Source organism: Danio rerio, chromosome 8 (assembly GCF_052040795.2).
Source record: "Danio rerio strain M-AB ecotype USA chromosome 8, GRCz13ab, whole genome shotgun sequence".
NCBI lineage: Eukaryota > Metazoa > Chordata > Actinopteri > Cypriniformes > Danionidae > Danio > Danio rerio.
In genome coordinates this window covers 4,831,512-4,851,884 of record NC_141028.1, presented here as the reverse complement: position 1 = coordinate 4,851,884, position 20,373 = coordinate 4,831,512, and the positions used below count along the sequence as shown (strand labels likewise).

Below are 20,373 nucleotides of genomic sequence, written 5' to 3'. Positions count from 1 at the left end.
TTGTTGGTACTATGACTGATTGCCAGCTTTATTTGTTAACTCAGGCTTTGATCCAGAGCTTATGTAATTTTTGCACATGAAGGCAGCACATCAGCAGCAAACAACCAATGCATGCCTGTAAAGTTTTATATTTGTGGATCAGGGCTGTCATGATTATGAAATGTGCCTGATGATGGCAAATGTTACTGTAACCTGTAACAATTCATCCTCTGCCTTTAAGACGAGGCTAAGGCAACACAAAACTGGCTAAAAATGTGATTTGCAATATTGTTGACTATTGCAATAAGGATATTTCTTGCAACATTTCCCTAGAGAAATCTATTTTAATTGGCTGTTTTTCTCAACAATTCAACCCATTATGAGTAGCTTGGTTTTAGGGGGGTGGTAGGTGTAGATGTTGGTACAACACAATAGTCTGGATAGTTCATGCCATGTAGGAGACATTAAATAGATCAATGAAATCTCCAGGAAGTTTGGACGGCCAATTTGGAGCTCAAGTCCCACCCACTTGGAGCTGACCTGCCCATTTGGAGCTTTCTCCGACCTCTATTTATACCTTTCTTGCTTTGAGAGGTTTGTTATACACAATATTAATACCAGCCTCCTCAACAGATATGATCTGCTTCAGTTTTCATACCATTCAAACCACTCTACAGACAATGCAATTGTCTTAACCCTCCACCTGGCTGTTACTTATGTAGAAAATAAAGACTAAAATGCTGTACATTAACTTCAGCTCCGCTTTCAACACAATCCCACAATAGCTCAATTATATGCACAACCAGCTGGGCCTTAAAACCTAACTGGACAACCTCAGTTCTTGAGCACTATCACACTGAGCACAGGTGCCCCACAAGGCTGTGTGCTCAGCTCACCTCTCTTCCCTCTAACAACCTGCCCTTTAATGTGAAAAAGAGAAAGGAGGTTGTGATTAACTTCAGGAACTCTGTTGACCACCCCCTATTCACGGTGTAGACAGCTACCACCACTACTTTCCTGGGGTGCACATCACAGGATCTCACCTGGACCACAAACACCATGTCTAAATCCAAGAAGGCAAAACAATACACTTTCTATGCTCGCCAAAAAGGGCAAATGTCCTTCCAGCCATCCTCACCACCTTCAACGGGAACCATTGAGAGTTTGCTGACTAGCTGCATTACTGTCTGGGACAGGATCTGCAGAGCTGCTGACTTCAAGACCCACCAGCATACAATAAAGACAGCTGAAAAGCTGTCATGAATGCCTCTCTACCTTCCATTCAGGACATTTTCCTTTCACAGTGCTCCAGCACGGCTACCTGTATTATAAAAAACTCCACCCATTCCTTCCACAACCTCTTTGAACTCTTGCCATCAGGAGTATTTCTATTCCAATTCTTGTTCAAGAGTATTAGAGTCTGTTCTGCTAGACTTCTCAACAGATTCCTCCCAAAATCTGTTAGAACCATCAACTCCAGTTATCTTAACCCCCCCCCCCCCCCCACCACCACCTCTGAAATATTATCCACAATTCCAGCTTTCAAAAGCAGGATCCAGTCTCCTCTTTACGCCACTACCATACACGGAAACCTCATACAATGATACAGTTCTGAGAGTGCCTCACACAGGTGAGTGATTTTGACAAACCATCTTTCATCTCCTTGACACTTTAAGCAGCACTTGGAACAGTTTTGCACATTTGCACCTGAAACTTTATTACAATCACTGCATATCTCTAAAGAAACCTTGTCACACAGGTGAGTGGGCTTGACAAACCACTTGTAGAAACACTTTTCTCTCTTTATGCATTGGACACTTTACTTAAACTCCATCTTATAAGGGCTCAATAAGGAAAACAATGTTTACCAAAAACCTGTTTTCTTCGACCTTAAATACCTCTTTTGCACAGTGCCCTGGACAACACTGTACGGTCTTGTGTAAAAGTGCTTGTAGCACCAAGAACAGAATTTAAACAAGTCATTTTACTGATGCACTGACTACATTTCTACACAAACAGATCTTATGCTTTCATTTTGTAGCGTCTGTTGTACAAACTCAAACTACTTTAGTAACATGCATATGTCTTAGCCAAATGCAAAAGCAGAGGACTAAACTCACTTTCAAGAGTTCACACTATTGCTATTGCTTGATAATAGTTGCAGATTTGGCATGTTGTCCCAGGAAAGAACCCTGAACTCAAAAATACTTGAGCTCAGGGCTTCCGCTTAGTCATATAGCATAGAAAAGGGTCCAGGGTCAGGTAGGTCTCGAGAGCTTCCCTTGGTAAAGGAGGAAAGGGGGAAATGGGGTGGATGGGGGATTCATCTTAAATGAAGATAAGGAAGGTAAGACAAACTGGGATATTTAATGGAGGCTTGGATTTATCTGATTGGTTTAAACTGACGGTGATTGGTGTTGCGGGACCAGCCACGATCAAGCACACTGTAGAACATGATCCTCTCAAAATGAATGAAACTTCTTATAGTTTGACAAACTGCAACTGTTGGACCACATAATGTATTATTGAGACTTTTTAGGTGAAAATGTAGTTGTTTAGATTAAGAGTGACCATTCAGCTTTTCATTCCCCAGCTAGATCACCATTGTGATGGACACTAATTGTAGGACCTTTTAAATAAAATTTCAATCAATTTTTCCAAGAGATGGTTTTGGTCATTTAAGCACGTGTTTCCCCTACCATTATTTTAGGGAGAGGGGGTGAATAAGTGCAAATAGATGCAGATTATTGCTGTGTGTTGTGAATGACGTGGAATGCTGCAAATGTGCAGGATTTGCCTCATTTGCATCTACAGGGTGGGCCATTTATATGGATACACCTTAATAAAATGGGAATGGTTGGTGATATTAACGCCCTGTTTGTGGCACATTAGTATATGTGAGGGGGCGTATAAATCACTCATGAAAGAATAAAGTTAAGTTTAAAACCAAGCACACCATTGTTTTTCTTGTGAAATTCCCAATAAGTTTATTAAGGTGTATCCATATACATGACCCACCCCGTACTCTGCAAGTTGTGGGATTACTTTTGTGTAAATGTGCATGATCTGTGTCATGTGACGTTATCACTACACATTCTGCCAAAGCCTGTTTAAACTAGGCTAAATGTGTTGTATCAATTGCTATGCTTGCCATACATACAAATAAATTGTTTGAAAATAATGAGGTGCACAGATGCATCATTTAATACAAGAACTACTACATATGGAAAGAAGAAGAGATGTGTAGAGACACTGAATGTGGAGTTTTCATTTTACAAAGTCAGTAAAATGGGAAAGATAAGGCCCATGCACACAGTATGCTTTTTGCTTGTGTTTTTCGTTGCCGTTTAATGCGTCATGACTAAAAAATGACTCTACTGTGATCTTCCACACCAATGTGCAAAACGGCAGGGGTTAAAGCGTAATTATTAAAAGAAACGCTTCATGCTCTTTTTTTTTTTTGCTTTGAGGTGCCTAGCTAAAAACTTCTCCACTAATCAGATTGCCACTTTTGTTCACGTTTTCGGAGCTGCTACAGTAATTTTTTAGAGGTTTTAACCTTTTCGATAGGACAGCAGAGAGAATTGACAGGAAAGCATGGGGAGCAGAGAGAGGGATAGGGTCGACATAGGACCGCGAGGCGGAATTGAACTCGGGTTGCCATGAGCACCGGAGTGCATGTGTCGAGGCACTAACCACTACACCTCTGGCGCCAACGTCAGGGGGTGATTTTTGCATGTTCACTCTGCTCAACGCTGATGAAAATCGACTGGGTTTAAATGGAGAAAAATGTCTCAATGCTAACGATAAACGTTAGTGAAAAGCATTCCAGTGTAGAGAACTGCGCGGGACTAAATTTTGAATCCCGATCCCGCCCGTTTCGCCAGGTTTTATTCCGAGCTTGACCACTTCCGCTTATATTCAGCATTTGTTGTCCCGCTGCCCATCCCACCCCGTTTTCTACCCGCTGCGCCCGATCCCGCTAACAAGCGGGGGGAGAACAAAACTGAAAACCACCCAGTTATACAGTCGAGTTATACAGTTGAAGCTGTCTGTATAAACACACACACACAAACACACAAACACACACACACACACACACACACACACAAACACACACACACACAGCACAAAGCTTTCTCTCTCATTTGTGTGCACACACAAACACACACACACACACACAGCATTAAACAAGCTAAACGCAGCATCACGCTGTCTCATTCACACACACGCATACATACATACATGCGCTCGGTCGGGAGTCGGGAGCGATATTGTTAGACCACCCGCTCCGGTACAAAATGTAACGTTATCGATCGCTCCCGCGCTTAATTCGGAAATTTATTCTGTGCCAGAGAAATTTGGTCAGGTCCTGCGGCTCAGATGCAGACCTCTATTGCAGTCTGTATGAACCTTTACACTTCCAGTTAAAGAGGATTTGTCAAATAAGTAAAGAATTAACCAGCAGGTGCAAATTAACACCAATTATTGAGAGGATCTGAAGGCGTTCTCCAATGTTGGTGAGTGTTGAAACATGATCAATAGGTCATGATAACATGTTTCATGCCACTTTATTTTAAAATAAGTTCATCAGGTTTCACCTCATTATATGGTTTTTATGTTATTTTAACTTTTTTTAAATAAGTTAGTCAGGCTTCAGCTTTATTTTTTAGGTCATGCAGATTTGATGTCTTATGTCAGTATAATTCACTTAAAAATAAAAAGTTTTCTCATTTAAACCTGCTTTAAACTAGGCTAAACCTGTCCTATTCCACATAACCAGAATATCTAGTATTGCCATAAACCCTGGCAAGCCTCAGGGTATGTTTTATATAGTGCAACTAAGAGACTGTTCGATTGTAAGCAAATATCATAAAACTATTGAAAGTGCAAAGCAGTTTTACATTTTAAATTATGCATAATAATGATCTAACTGTAGCATCATGATACATTATTCAGCATTAGGCTTGACATTACTGCAGGTCCAGTGACGTTTTTATGATGTTGGAATACTTTATAGTTTTATTGATTTGTTGTTTCAGCCTATTTTTCGTGTGGTAATTTCAATTCAATTCATCTTTATTTCCAGAAGGCTTTTACAATGTCCATTGTGTTAAAGCATCTTAACAGAAGTCCTAGCAGATTGAAACGGTGTCAGTCCTGTTTTCAAAGTTGAAGTTCAGTTCGGTGTGGTTTAAAATTCACTGCTGAAAGTCCAAACACTGAAGAGCAAATCTATCGATGCGCAACTCCACAAATCCCAAACCATGCAAGCCAGTGGCAAGAGTGGTGAGGAACAAACTTCCCCAATTGATGAAAGTAAAGTCTATTACAGAACAGCATTTCCTAAGTGTGTTATCATATCCTAACAGATCTTACAGATAGGAAGGAAGTATTGCGGAAGCCTCCTAACTTGATAAAACAAAATCCTAAAACTATTTGAAATTTAAAAGCTGCCCAAACTTCTAAAATATTCTCAAAGCTAATAGAAAAAAGAATTGCTTACAATAGTGCTGTGAGATTACATTTACAAACAACAATTTTCCCAATGTTTACATGCATGGCATAACCGATTGAATGCTCATCAAGTAAAGGACAGGTGGACATTTATTGGTCATAACTGAATAGCAGGTGCGCTCGCGTCTCTTTCATTTTCATGTAAATGCTACGGTTGGGCCGACCAACCCTAGGGAATGCGTCACCTACTTTAGCACTGACTGATGTTTTAGCACATGGACATGCATTGTAACATGCACAGAGTCAGTTCAGAGAATAATTAAAGGAAGAGCGCAATGTAAAATACAATTTTTAAATGAATTGCTTTGCGCAAGCTCTCCTGGCTAAACGCAGATTGCGAGGGCTTAAAGGGAGCAGTGGTCGTAATGTCGAACGAAAAAAGAGAAAATGACAGCTGTGAAACATAACCAGCTTTGTCTTTTTGTAGGAAACACACTTTAGATCTTTTTAGGGTAAGGTTTTTGAGTTATTGTCGCTATAATTGAATGTGTCAGGAATATTGAAAACAAAAGCAACTGAACCACGGTTATTTCTGGCGCCCCCCTGGATGTACAGCGCCCTTAGCATTTGCCTATACTGCCTATGCCACGGGCCGGCCCAAAGTTGGCTGAGTGTTGTAAATACCTGCGCTCACCTCCCTCGCGACAGAGCGCATAGGAGATAAATGATGTCAGTACATAACAGATTATGAAAATTACTAAACCGATACTGAATTGTCCGCGTCTGCATCACGGTGCACCGGAAAAACAATTAATTTTGACACCCCTAATAATCATAGATTGTAGATAGTGTGTGTTTCCTTAAAGTAATTCACCCTTCATTCAAACATCTCAGATATGTAATATGTGAACATATTTACTGTACAAAACCTGTCAGTGAACTGCGAAGGCTAAAAAAAAAACTAAAATAAACATTTATTAATCGTAATCGAGTAAATATTCAATTAATCAAGATTTTAATTTAAGGCCAAATCACTCAGCCCTACATTTCTCCATTATGGAAATGACTGATATGAAACCGACACTTGTGTTATTTTGGTAAATTGTTTGAAAACATTGACATTTTTGGGCGTTTTACAGTATTGTAAAATGCAGACCTACACAAGCAACTTGTTGTCACTATTTTGTTGTGAACTTTTCTTCCATATCAAGTAGGGTTGCTCGATTTTGGGAAAAATCATAATCACGATTATTTTGGTCAATTGTAATCACGATTATTCCAAACGCTTATTAGTTGAAGTCAAAATTATTAGCACTCTTGAGACCTTTTTTTAAATAAATATTTCCCAAATGATGTTTAACAGAGCAAGGAATTTTAACAGTATTTCCTCTAATATTTTTCTTCTGGAGAAAGTCTTGTTTGTTTTGTTTTGGCTAGAATAAAAGCAAATTTAAATATTTTGAAACCTCTTTTAAGGTCAATATTATTAGCCCCTTTAGGCAATATATATTTTTGATTGTCTGCAGAAGAAACTACTGTTATGCAATGACTTGCCTAATTGCCCTAATTAAGCTTTTGAATCACACTTTGAATTTGAATGTTTGTATTTAAAAAAAAAATCTACTAAAATATTATGAGCTGTCATCATAGCAAAGATACAATTAATCGGTTATTAGAAATGAATGATTAAAACTATTATGTTCAGAAATCTTCTTTCCATTACACTGAAATTGGGGGGAAAAGGTTGCTAATATTCAGGAGGGCTTATAATTCTGACTTTAACTGCATTTATTATTTTCCTCCCTGCAAAGGAAAGAGAAATAAATACAATAAAATAAAAATATGAAACAAACTGTGCTTTTAGCATCTTCACTGTAAGAAAAACACTTTAGCTACAAAAGTCTTCAGTGAAGAGCAAAGAAGGATTTTCTCATTGTTTTATTAATCGTGATAAAACAGGCGGCATCTGTGCACTGCAATAATATCCAGCTGCAGGCCCGCAGAACCACACACGTTTTAGGCACACACAATCTAGGACACACAATCTAGGCAAACCATATATGGTTACGACGGATGTTAATGTTATTAACGCCTTTAACATCTTTTTGAACATCGTCATCGATATATTTTGATATATATGATTAATAAATATTGTACAGAATAAACAATAGTGTTTACTTTACTTTATTTCACAAATATTGCGATCGAGACGGCCGAATGGGGAGCATTGTTTCCGATCGCCATTCAATATAATAGACTGAACAGTTTTAAATCAGTCATCATAGCTGATCAGTCATTATTATCTGACAATAGTATAGTAGATACTTGTTTGCTGGCCTTGCTGAACGATCTTATTTGGACAGGTTTAGTTTATATAATGCATTAATTTTTGATAAAGGAAATAATAGCAAGTTAATATAGGTAATAATACATGATATGTAATAAAAATCATTTTACATGTAACAAATGTATAACACTATATTAATATTTTACTCAAGCGATTTAATAGTGTTTATTTATTTGTTTAACTTTCTAATAATCTTTTAATTAATGATTTCCTACATTTAATACTGTAGTAATTTATAGTAAGCAATAAATTGTAGTAAGCAAAATTTAGCCATAGGAACAAATTAACTATTAATAATAATAAAAAAAAAAAAAATATATATATATATATATATATATATATAGTTTGGTAAAAGATAGCAGTTTATATATAAACTTATTATAATCAGATAATCAGTTAAGATAATCAGTTTATATATATATATATATATATATATATATATATATATATATATATATATATATATATATATATATATATATATATATATATATATATACATATATATATATATACATACATATATATATATATACATACATATATATATATACATACATACATATATACATACATACATATATATATATATAGTTTAAATGATTAACTATAGTAGGCTAATATATTTTAAAGTGACATTATTGTTTGCTTTTTATATTTTACAACAAAGTGATTTTAACCAAGTATGATAATATTAAGATCTTGAATTAATTTATTACACTTATTCCAACAATTAGACGGTCTATGATTTATTTGTGTATGTGGACACATGAATAAAGTCATAAATGTCTTTAACCAATTATATTTATTTAAATAGGCTAATTTGAGTTCAGAAACCGCAGAGATGTTAAAATGATTGTAACGATATAATAATAATAATAATAATAATAATAATAATAATAATAATAATAATAAAAATAATAATAATAATGACTGAAATGGGAAACCATACTTGTAAAATTCAATAGTTGGTGACCATATATGGTTTGCCCAAATCGTGTGTCCTAGATTGTGTGTGCCTAAAACGTGTGTGCTGCGGGCCTGCAGCTGGATATATCTCGTGCACTGTCACTTTAATGGTTTCGCTTTCACGTGTCTTTTGATTCTCAACTCGTTTATTACAAAATGAGGGTTAATATGAATAATCACTAAACACAGCGTTTTGACACCTCTTTGAACATTAAAGCGCTCACGTTAATGACTTCAGATGTGTGTTCTCTCTGCTCGTCACAATGTGCGAATGAGACCAAGTGCAGATTATTCCATTATTTACCGCCCCCTGTCCAGTTGTCCTCACTTGTTGCTCTTAAAAGTGCGAAAGACCGCATGCTTGTGTGTGCGGCGCGCAGACAGTCAGAAGCATGCGGTCTTTCACACTTTTAAGAACAACAAGTGAGGACAACTGGACAGGGGGCGGTAAATAATGGAATAATCGTTTATCTTGATTAATGGTTTTTCATAATCGTTAGAAGCCATAATCGCAATCGGATTTTCCATTAATTGCACAGCCCTAATAGCAAGATTGATGTGCATGGAATTGCTCTTCTAGAGTTACTAAAACTAAAGTCTGAGTGCTTTTGGTATCAGATAACATTTTTCCTTTATTCATCCAGCACAGTAACTAACTTGTTTTTTAAAGCTCTGACAACCTGTTTATATCTAATACCTTACCTACAGCAAGGTAGAGATTGTGTCCAAAACAAGTGCTCCAGGTGTAGCTCTAAAATGCTTTTGCTGTTGGATAAATATCTATTATATGGTTACTGTATTTACATCATGTATGAGCCCTCTGTTGTGTTTGTTTTAGATGAATAATTGTCAAGAGGGGCGGTGCCATGGTGATATTTGCATACTAAATTGTGATTGGTCAGTGTCATAAGGTCTCTTCTAAAGCATTGGAGCGTCTGTCAGGTGTTTCCATGCTCAACAACCCAGATTATTGCCCATTCTTTTCAGGAAAGTCATGTTTTAAAGAAACACTTCCGTATTTCTGGCTATTCATTTAGTCATCAGATGCTGGCTTTATGTGACAACACTCTGCGATCTGTTTCTTCTCTAACCAGGTGAGGAACTAAACAAAAACATTGATACCAATAATGTCATTAGCAATAAAGTGGAGTAGGCATGTTAAGGATAATTAAGCTTCTGTTTCATGATTAACTTACACTGTGCTGAAGCCTCTGTTTGTCATGATATATTGAATTCTTTTAAATTAGTCTGTGAAAATGCATGATTACATTTTCTCTTCAGATCTGAAAATGTCAAGAACAAATGGCTTATCACTGTGTCGTCTGGGTATTGTTGTGGCATTAGCAGGCATCGTCTGTTTGAGCATTATGTTTTTCTGGTTTCCTCCTTCACCGACGTGTCCTCCTCAATTTGTTCAACGAGTTCAACATTATGAAAGCAGCTCTGCCAAAAGCAGCAACTCTCTTACTGACACAGCAGAAAACAAACCTATTCTTCTGATGTGGTTCTGGCCTGAAAACTTCAGATTTGACCTGAACGACTGTAAGAATATCTTCAATATCGATAGTTGTCTGTTGACGGATAATCGATCTCTCTACAGCGATGCTGACGCTGTCCTCATTTATCACAAGTCTATTAGTTGGGATTTGTCCAATCTTCCTCCGTCTCCTCGTCCTCCGTTTCAGAAGTGGATTTGGTTTCATTTGGAATCACCGACAAACACTCAGAAGAAGCCTGGTCTGGAAAACCTGTTCAACCACACTCTCAGCTACAGGCAGGACGCTGATATTTTCACCAGGTTGCATTTGACTGTGAGGAAGAAACCAGCTGATGACTTCGTCATTCCAAAAAAAGACAAACTGGTTTGTTGGATTGTGAGCAATAACGCTCTTGGAACCGGCGTCGGGACAAGGAACACATTTTATCAGGAGTTCAGCAAACACATAAACGTCACTATGTTTGGGAGGGCTTACGCATCACATTTGGATCCTAAGGACTACTATCCTACCCTCGCTAGCTGCAAATTTTACCTTTCCTTTGAGAACTCCATGCACAAGGACTACATCACTAAGAAGATCAACGGTCCTCTTTCTGTAGGAACTGTTCCTGTGGTTTTGGGTCCTCCAAGAAAGAACTATGAAAACTTTTATCCCAGAGACGCCTTTATTCATGTGCAGGACTTCCCAGATCCAAAGTCAGTGGCAGAATATCTGCTTCAGCTGGATAAAGATGAAGACGCGTATCACAGGTACTTTGACTGGAGGAAATATTACTCTGCAACTCCTCATTTACTGCAGCAGCAGGAGTTTGATCTGCCCATCTGCACTGCCTGTGACTATATAGCCAAACACAAGGAATATAAAGAGATTCATGACCTTTATGAATGGTATTTCAATTAATGTTTGATTAGGGCTGGGCTATAAATGGAATCTGTATTTTATTGATTGTGTACCATTGTCAGTAACGATTAAAAAAAAAGTTAGGTATGACGTTTCGGTTTGAAGCACTGAAGTTTTATTAAAATGTTGCAGCTGAGTGCACGCCTTGCAAGAAACGCCAATGAGCTTAAGGTGTAAGCTTGTCATTTCCAATGGAGATGCTCGACTTGAACAAGCATGGAGCACCTACTTGAAAACATCAGAACTTTTTAGAATACCGCGAACGCACCATGATTTGTGTATCTAAAACTATGTAGAACTAACTATATTATCGATAAAGAAAAAAAGGATGAAATATTATAGTTTGATAATTAATAACGTCCAGCCCTATGTTTGATAACTTCTGATAGTGGAGCTTATGATGAGGATTTTGATTGAGGTGTGGGACAATTATGTTTAATAGGATTGTGTGAAGTGAAGATTACAGTTGAGGAGATTAGACTTCGTTATCTGAATTCTAAAATTGTCCGTTTCTCACTAACATTTGGTTCTTAAACAAAGCTGATATTATGGCGATTACGTTCACACGCTCAACAGATATAACTGTGATTGGCTGCAGCGATCATCGCTTCTGCTCTTCACCAAGTGCTTAAACAGATCTTTAAAAGATGAATCAATCCATCGTTGACCAGAAATACTGGCTGTTTCTCAAAATCAAGTACGCAAAGTTCAAACTTGTGTCCTCGGAAGTTCATACTTACCAAGTTTAGACTTGGAAGAACGAACTCCTGAGGACACAAGTCGGGTACTTCAAATGGAGCAGCAGTGTACTTTATATCGTCACTTACTTCACCATGGATTCTTTGGTTTTACTGCACAATAACAATGAAATGATTAAACTATATAAAGACCCTGTAATTAATATTATAAATCTACATTTTTGATTTAAGAAAATGTACACATATTCATATGAATGTGAAGTAAAATGAGTTATTACACACAGACACGTGTCTTTGATTATCAGATTTAATAAACTACAATGGTAATTATACAAGTATATACTCAATAAAAAAATAAAGACATACACGATAAGAAATAAAGATTATGTCTAACAATTTGGTGAGCAGACAAACAGTGTAAAACATGGTAACGTAATTAAAGACAATTATAAAAGGTAAGAAAATAACACTGACAAAATAGTACACCTGAGAACAAATAATAGATTTAAAAGACCAAAAACTCTGCTAGATATGCACACGATGAAATAAATATCATGTTTTTACTGCAATGGAGTGATGAGATCCAACAGTACATCTGAGATGGACTGGCCGAAGTAAAGCTGCTCTCGGCGGGGGAGCTGATGACGGCTGGCTGGGAGTCGGAGTCCGCATAAGCTGAGGCACATCGCCAAAGACGCGCCATCTTTATAAACAAACTGCTGATTCCAGTTTAAAACAACTACATTCTCGCCTGAAACACTGTTAACTTTATTTTGTGACACAGTAAAGGAGGATTTTTAAAACAGTGCGGGTTTTCTCCTCCACCATTAGCGTTTGCTGGTTTAGCTGCAATGCATTCGGGGATACTTGAGCTTCACAAGTTCGCTCAAGTCGCCTCTCGATGCATTCTTGGCCATAGGGACAGAGCAAGTACACATCCGGGAATTTTATCTGTACTTGGCGAGATGTGAACTTAGAAATTGAATGGTACTTCGGCGACGGTTGATGACATTTTACGAGGATACAAGAATGCAAGTACAGACAAGAACGCATATTGAGAAACAATCACTGTATGAGTGATATCAGCTGACAGATCAGCTAAAAGACACTTGTTTTTTTTTTTTTTAAACACCCCAGTATCAGTGTAAGCATCATTAGAGCCTATCACAGTCCTTCCTGTTGAGTAAATGAACACAAAGGCCAATCAGCAGTGTTTAAAAACAAGCTTTGCAGCATTTAAATGTTAGTAGAATATTAATATTTTTAAAGTCAACACTGTTTGGTGATGAAATTTTACTACTTTTTTTAATACTTTTGACAAGCCTAGTGGACAAAATTACATACTAGGGTTGTAACGGTATGAATTTTTTACGGTATGATAATCGTCTAAAACAATACCACGGTTTGACGGTTTCGCGGTATACGGTATTAAATAGTAATTCTCATAGCAAAGACCCTGAAAAGAATAAGAACACGTTTCTAACTGAACAAATGTTTTATTTCAACAAACTTTTGAGAGAACCATTTTAATAGAACTATAGAAGTCTTTTATAAAAATAAACTGAAAAATTTCCCATTTTAATAAATTAAATTAGAAGGAATAAACAAGCAAGGTCTTTTAAGATTAGACAAAAATAAACTTAAACTGTCCTTCCTTATAAGCAGGATAAATGGGAGACCAAAAGTGCAATACCAAGTTTATGGCTGTAAACATGTATTTAAAGCGTTGTTTTTTTCAGTCTAGGTTGTGATGAAGAAATGTAAGCATGTTGAGATTTTCAGGACTTAATCTTGACCGCTGAGGTGAGAGAATGTGTCCACTTGTACAATGAACAAATAAAAAAATAAGAAAATAATAAATAATGTGTCAAAGTCCAAATAAACATGGTGCAAATCCTCAGTAAAAAATAGATATAAATGTTTACTATACTATAAATAGTTACATAACGAAACTAGATTCAATATGGAACATCCTTAGGTTTTATGTGCCAGCATGGATATGGTTGTCTGTGGATATGGATTTGGTTATGGTTGTCTGCAATGCAGACAAACAGCTGCACCTTCATTTGCGTCTTTTGAAAACAGCAAGAGCAGCAGTTCGTCTTTGCTGTGTCACTGTGTTGTCATGTTTCTGTGCTGCTGTGCATGCAAAAAAACTTAGTATGAGAATTATTTCATGCAAAACTTTTTTTTTTTCGTTTTATTTAGCCGCGCATAAATGTACAGCCTATCTCTCATTCCGTGTTGTTCAAAAAGCTCATTGTTGGTCCACAAACAAAAGCGAAACCTATGCTTATTGGTTGTGATATAGCGAGTTTGAACCATCCTGGGCATGGAGGAGGGACAATGCATCAATGTATCATGTCTGATTTGTCCGGAGACACAGTGACGAGCGTTTCTTTGTCAAATCAGCGTTGTCAAATGTTGATGACGTAACCGCACTGATTCCGGAGCCTCTGAAAGTACTCGAATGTGTGTACATGTATGTATGTGATACAGCACTGGAAAGCTGAGATTCTATTCTTTATGCCAATCTTTGAATTGTATGAATCGGATCAGCGGATCAAAAGTTATTAAACATTTAAGAGCAATACTTATTTTTAGCCGCGGGCGGCTGTCTCGGTCTTTAAGGGTTAAAACCGTTGATATGCAATTGTTCATGGTATGATAATCGTTAGGGCTGTAACGATACACGATATAAAATCGAAATCGCGACACTCAGATCTATGATCCTGTGTCGCGGTGTGATAAGGGAGAATCGCGACACACCCCGTGACTACCTTTCCAATAACGTCACGCGTGCCTGCAAAAGTTGAGCTAATTAACACTTTTTTTCGTTTGACATTACAAGCACTGCTCCGTTTAAGCCCTCGCAATATTTAGCCGGGAGAGCTCGCACGGAGCTCTTAGTAAGGGACCGTCTGAATGTGTCAAGAATATCAAAAACAAAACCAACTTAACCTCGCTTGACAACCGACAACGCCAGAAACATTGCCAATGCTGTCAAAGTGGCCGGATTTTCAGCGCATATACGATGATTTGCTCACACTGTTAATGTGGCTGCGCAGAGAGGGATGGGCGTTCACCAGATGTCAGGTAACAGCGCAAACTTTTCTGTAACCGTGCTGTGCGCTTTCTGTTTGAACCTTAGAGAGTGCTGACTGACAGGTGCGTGAGGTCAGAAAACACGACGAAGCTTTAAATTAAGATGAACACAGTTTCTATAGTTATACTTTATTTAGAGATAAAGGTATATGGCTCTGCATATAATCACTCTATCTTGCTGGAGTTTATAGCCGTTTCGCTTTACTTCAGGACGCATTAACACTGCTCTGATGGTCTAATCGTTGTTTTAAGTTATCCAAAGCTGTATGAATATACATATCTTGAATATCACAATAGTATTAAATATTACAATTGTAACAACACAGACAGCAACACTTTTGCACAATCGATACCCAGCTGATTCAGTCGTTTCATAAGAGGACCGCGCCTCTTCTTTTTTCCATGTCAACATAAAGACAGTGAGGTGTGCCTCGTTTTAGGTCCCTTGTTTAACTGCAAGGCATACTTAATTTGCGGGACGATAACGTATAACCCGTGCCTACAGACACATTTGCCAAAGAAGCAAAATGGAAGAAGAATATTGCTGTTTGATACAGACCTGTTGATGCTAAACCAGCGCTTATGTTGACCTGGATCTGCGTAATAAACGCAACAAGTAGGCTTTACTTTTTATTTTACAGCTTAAAGCATGTACGCAGATTAATGCAATATCATATTTGAACAACAAAACTGTTTACAAAAAGTCTACATATGCGCGCGTTGTTGCTGTCTTTTCATTACGCAGCGCACACTTAACTGCGAGGGAGAGAGGAAACCATAGGCTATATCAGGACATATTCTTTAAAATAATGATTTCTATTAAAAATGTAAAAGGTTTTGTGATTACAATAATAACAGCGGGGCATTAAATAAATGCATATTTTCTGTGGAGCGGGCAATTTGAGGAAGTCAGCTATTTTTATTTGACGGAAGAAAAAAACATATGATTGGAAAAAAAAAAAAGCCCATGCCGGTTATTTAAAAGAATCAGTCAGTATTTTCGTTTTGTAATATAAATTAATTATTTAAGTGAAAATAATTTAGGGCAGTCCTATTTATTTTATTCATTTTATTTAGATTATTCTGCTCTTCTGTGCTAAACACTGCAGGTGCGTGAAGATGCTCTGTTGTTCTGTTCCGCTATTAATATATAAAAATAAATCAGTATTTTAAAATGCAATATTTAATGTGTCAGACACAAAATAGACACGTCAATTTGTTTAATATAAAATTAATAGTAATCTGACCAGTTAACCGTTAATAACCGATTAATGAGCGGCGGTTGTCGGTTAGATAAATTAACGAAATGAGCATCCCTAGTAGCTATTTAATTTACTTTTTCTACGTAAGAGAACTTGATTGAAAAATAATTTTCAACATGCTTGAACCATCTACACAATGGAGTTTAGTTCTGTTTGGTTTTTCAACAGTATTTTGTTACAAAGAAAACAGAAGTGATATAGCTTTGGCTATTTATTTTATATATGGCTATTTATATTGTTAATAATTTGCATAGTTAATATTGTTCTTTGATGTTTAGTTTATAAAGATTTTTCAAATGTTATTTAATAAAAAATAGTTTTAAAAATCTTTTTTTTCCCACCCCACATGAAAAAAAAAAAAATCGTGATACGAACCGAATCGTGGGTCAAAAATCGTGATACGAACCGAATCGTGGGTTTGGTGTATCGTTACAGCCCTAATAATCGTGCACGTTCAAATCATGGTAGACGGTCATACCGGTATATTGTTACAACCCTATTACATACATAAACACACACACACACACACTATATACAGTGTGTATGTATGTTTCTTTCAGAACAAATGTTTAAGCCTAGATCACACAATGTAGATTACTGAACACCATTGTTCAACAATTTATGGTGTGCAAAAATGTGTGAGTCTCTGAAAAAAATAAAAATAAAAAAAAGCCAGTGTCTGATGACTAAATGAATAGCCAGAAATACGGAAGTGTTTCTTTAAAACATGACTTTCCTGAAAAGAATGGGCAATAATCTGGGTTGTTGAGCATGGAAACACCTGAAGGATGCTCCAATGCTTAAGAAGAGAACTCATGACACTGACCAATCACAATTTAGTATGCAAATATCACCATGGCACCGCCCCTCTTGACAATTATTCATCTAAAACAAGCATAAGAGAACACACATAGAGGGCTCTTACATGGTGTAAATACAGTAACCATATACTAGATATTTATTGAACAGCAAAAGCATTTTAGAGCTACTCTTGGAGCACTTGTTTTGGACAATCTCTACCTTGCTGTAAATAAGGTATTAGATATAAACAGGTTGTCAGAGTTTTGAAAAAAACTGTAATTGTCAGTTTTGGGGCTTTGTGTTTTTGAATTGCCAAAAGATGTCAGATTATTTTAATTAAATTGTAGTTGCCTCTTTACATCTTTATTCATATGTAACATTGTTTTACATGAAAAGTAATACTGTATATGTTAGATACACATTAGGCTTGGGCGGTATCCAAATTTTGATGCCGTCAAACCGCCTCCATATTTTACCCCGGTTTCCGGTATTACCGGCGTAATAAAAAAATTATGACGTAAGGCTCAGACAGCGTCACCAAACTGTTGGCTTGAGCCTAAACCATTCAGAAACTGAATACTTTCTATGCGACCTTAGGCTCGCGGTCAGAGAGAGAGAGAGAGAGAGAGAGAGAGAGAGAGAGAAAGAGAGACAAGCGACGCACAGCACCTCTCTCTCTCTCTCTCTCTCTCTCTCACACACACACATATACACACACACACACACATCTCTCCCGCGATTTATTCAGAAATTTACTCCTACACCATAAGAAATCTGGCCGGTTCCCGCGGTACTGCAGCTGGAATGCAGAGCTGTAATCGGGCCATAAAAATTATACCCGATAGGTCCCGAGTCCGACAGGTACATTTTGATTGACAGCTTTATAAAGCCCGAACCCATTTACAGCCCGACATTATTCAAATGTGCTCATGCACACAGCTCTAATGCAATTTTTCAAGAATGAGTCATTTATATGTTTTAACATCATTTATTCGTAACAAACGTAGACTAGGCTATATGCCACTTGAAAGTTGGAACAAAGAAATAAAAAAAGTCCTACAGCTGTAACATCGTAACATATCAGCACTCTATAGGTCTAGGTACATGCACTTAGCCTTTAAATTGGCCAACACACAAATGAAAAAAAATCTTTCTTAACAATTCAAATTAAAATAAACTCTAAATGATGACGGGTATTTTGGCAATAACGAAATTAAGATAAAGGCTCTGCAAGGTTTGTTTCTCAACTTCTCTTCACAATCTGGAATTAAGGCGGCGGTGAAGCTGAATATTAAAAGAATAATGCCACCATTAGCCTGTATACTCTGTCTACATTATGATTATATGGTTTAATTAATATTTATTTATAATTGAAAAACCCTTTACTCACCAAGATTAGGCTACGTGTGTTTGTGGAGGAACATTTAAATCCACAGGCTTTAGCGCAGTCCTGCGCTCACGGGGTCCAGCAGCTGAACGCCCTTTCCTGCGGCTACAGGTCGAGATGCAGAGTTCTGATCTGGCTGATTTTGCAAGTTTTGGGTTGGATTGTTTGTTCATCTTCTACCAGTCAGGAACATATATTTAATTTTCCATGACGGCAGTTTCACTGTAGCGAGAGGCCTCGTCTTTTTACCTGTCAGCTTGCGGTTTAGGGCTCTACCGTAATACGCAGTGTATGAGCGACCGCGAAATACCTGCGGCTGGAATAACCGCTCTTTCTGAGCTAGTGACTGGCTTGACCGCCGTAATAATTCGCTTTTTTTACTACTTCATCATCATTTGTTTCACCTTTGCAGTGATGGATTTTAATGCTGGGATTTGGATTTTTTCGGGTCTCACCGGGTTCGGGCAAAGATCTTTAGCTCTAATGCAGACCTCTTGTTCATATTAACCACGTCTCCCTTCTGTTCAGTCGAAACTGCCAAACTGCAGGACACTTTGAAGCGCGACACGTCACGTCACCTCTCCCTCTCCCCCTCCCTCTTCCTCTCTCTCTCTCCTCCACACTGTCCCGTGATGGCAACCACACATACGTTTTTGTAGGCATTAAATAAAGGATATTTAATATTTTATGACGGTATAACAGTATTGAAACTGATACCGTTGCTATTTTTAGATCCCGCGGTATACCATAATACCGAAATATCGCCCAAGCCTAATACACATGCAATTGCATATTTTTGATTTTATAGTTTTTTTTTATGCATCACTTAAGGTATCTCTATGTCTAACTGGTGTCACCACTAATTATGCGTATTCTGAATTACAGTCAGTAAGGATGTGTTTTTGAGTACATCACCTGACTCTTTAGATCAGTGGTCACCAAACTTGTTCCTGGAGGGCCGGTGTCCTGCAGATTTTTAGCTTCAACCCTAATGAAACACACCTGAACAAGCTAATCAAGGTCTTACTAGGTATACTTGAAACATCCAGGCAGGTGTGTTGAGGCAAGTTGGAGCTAAACCCTGCAGGGACACCGGCCCTCCAGGACCGAGATTGGTGACCCCTGCTTTAGATTAAGGGATCAGTCATGGACTTTTCCATCATGAGAACACTCACTACATTGGAGTCAGTTTAATTTAGTTGAGTTTATCAGATAATTTATTTGAAATTTATTTGGTGTGTGGGACCCCCTTTTTCCTGTTTTATCGAGAAACGAGTGTAAAATAAAAAGCACTGTAAAAATAAAATTGGAGTTAAAGGGATAGTTCACCTGAAACTGACAGTTCTGTCCTCAGTTCCTCACCCTTCACTTGTTTTAACTGAATAACATTTTTTTTCAGTGTTCTTTAACAGTCGGCTAGTCTAAATTGAAAGTAAACATTCATAGAAGTGACACCTTCCTGAATTACATTTCCCCTCTTGCTGCATCAGAATTTCACGTCTAAAATAATGTCTATTACTAAGATCAAGCTGCTTAGTTCTTTCTGGTTTTTGATTACATGCCCTTGAGTATAACTATTTTTGTTAAAATACTGTAAATGGTTGATTATTAGGCTATTTTGTGTTGATGTATGGTATTTTAGTGTTACATTAAGGCTTGTTTTACAATGTAATGTAAATTGATTTGAGAAGCGTGACCACAGATCTGTGATACAAACTGACAATTTTAGAACTGTCCAACCCCTATTGTTGATAAAGCTATAGTAAAGCTACATTTATGGCTGGACGATATGGCAAAACATTTACATCATGATATATTTCTGTATTTTGGTCGATACGATAATTTTATATAAATATGGACAATATTAAAAACACAGGAAAAAACTGGCAAGAACGTACACAGTGGATGTATGCACCTACAAATGTCTGCAAATTGAATATGCAAAGTCTTTCATACCTCCAGGCTGTTA

General features: G+C 37.3%; 2 protein-coding genes across 2 annotated transcripts in view; both read left to right on the top strand.

Annotated features, from left to right (window-relative positions):
* The window catches only part of fut9b.1 (fucosyltransferase 9b, tandem duplicate 1), a 207,687-nt gene that overhangs the window by 163,830 nt on the left and 23,484 nt on the right, over positions 1 to 20,373 (top strand).
* Positions 9,678 to 11,245, top strand: fut9b.2 (fucosyltransferase 9b, tandem duplicate 2). The gene is given in 2 exon segments (NM_001109849.3): positions 9,678 to 9,846; positions 10,034 to 11,245. A coding segment is annotated over 1 exon segment (1,110 nt). The 5' UTR covers positions 9,678 to 9,846; positions 10,034 to 10,041; the 3' UTR covers positions 11,152 to 11,245.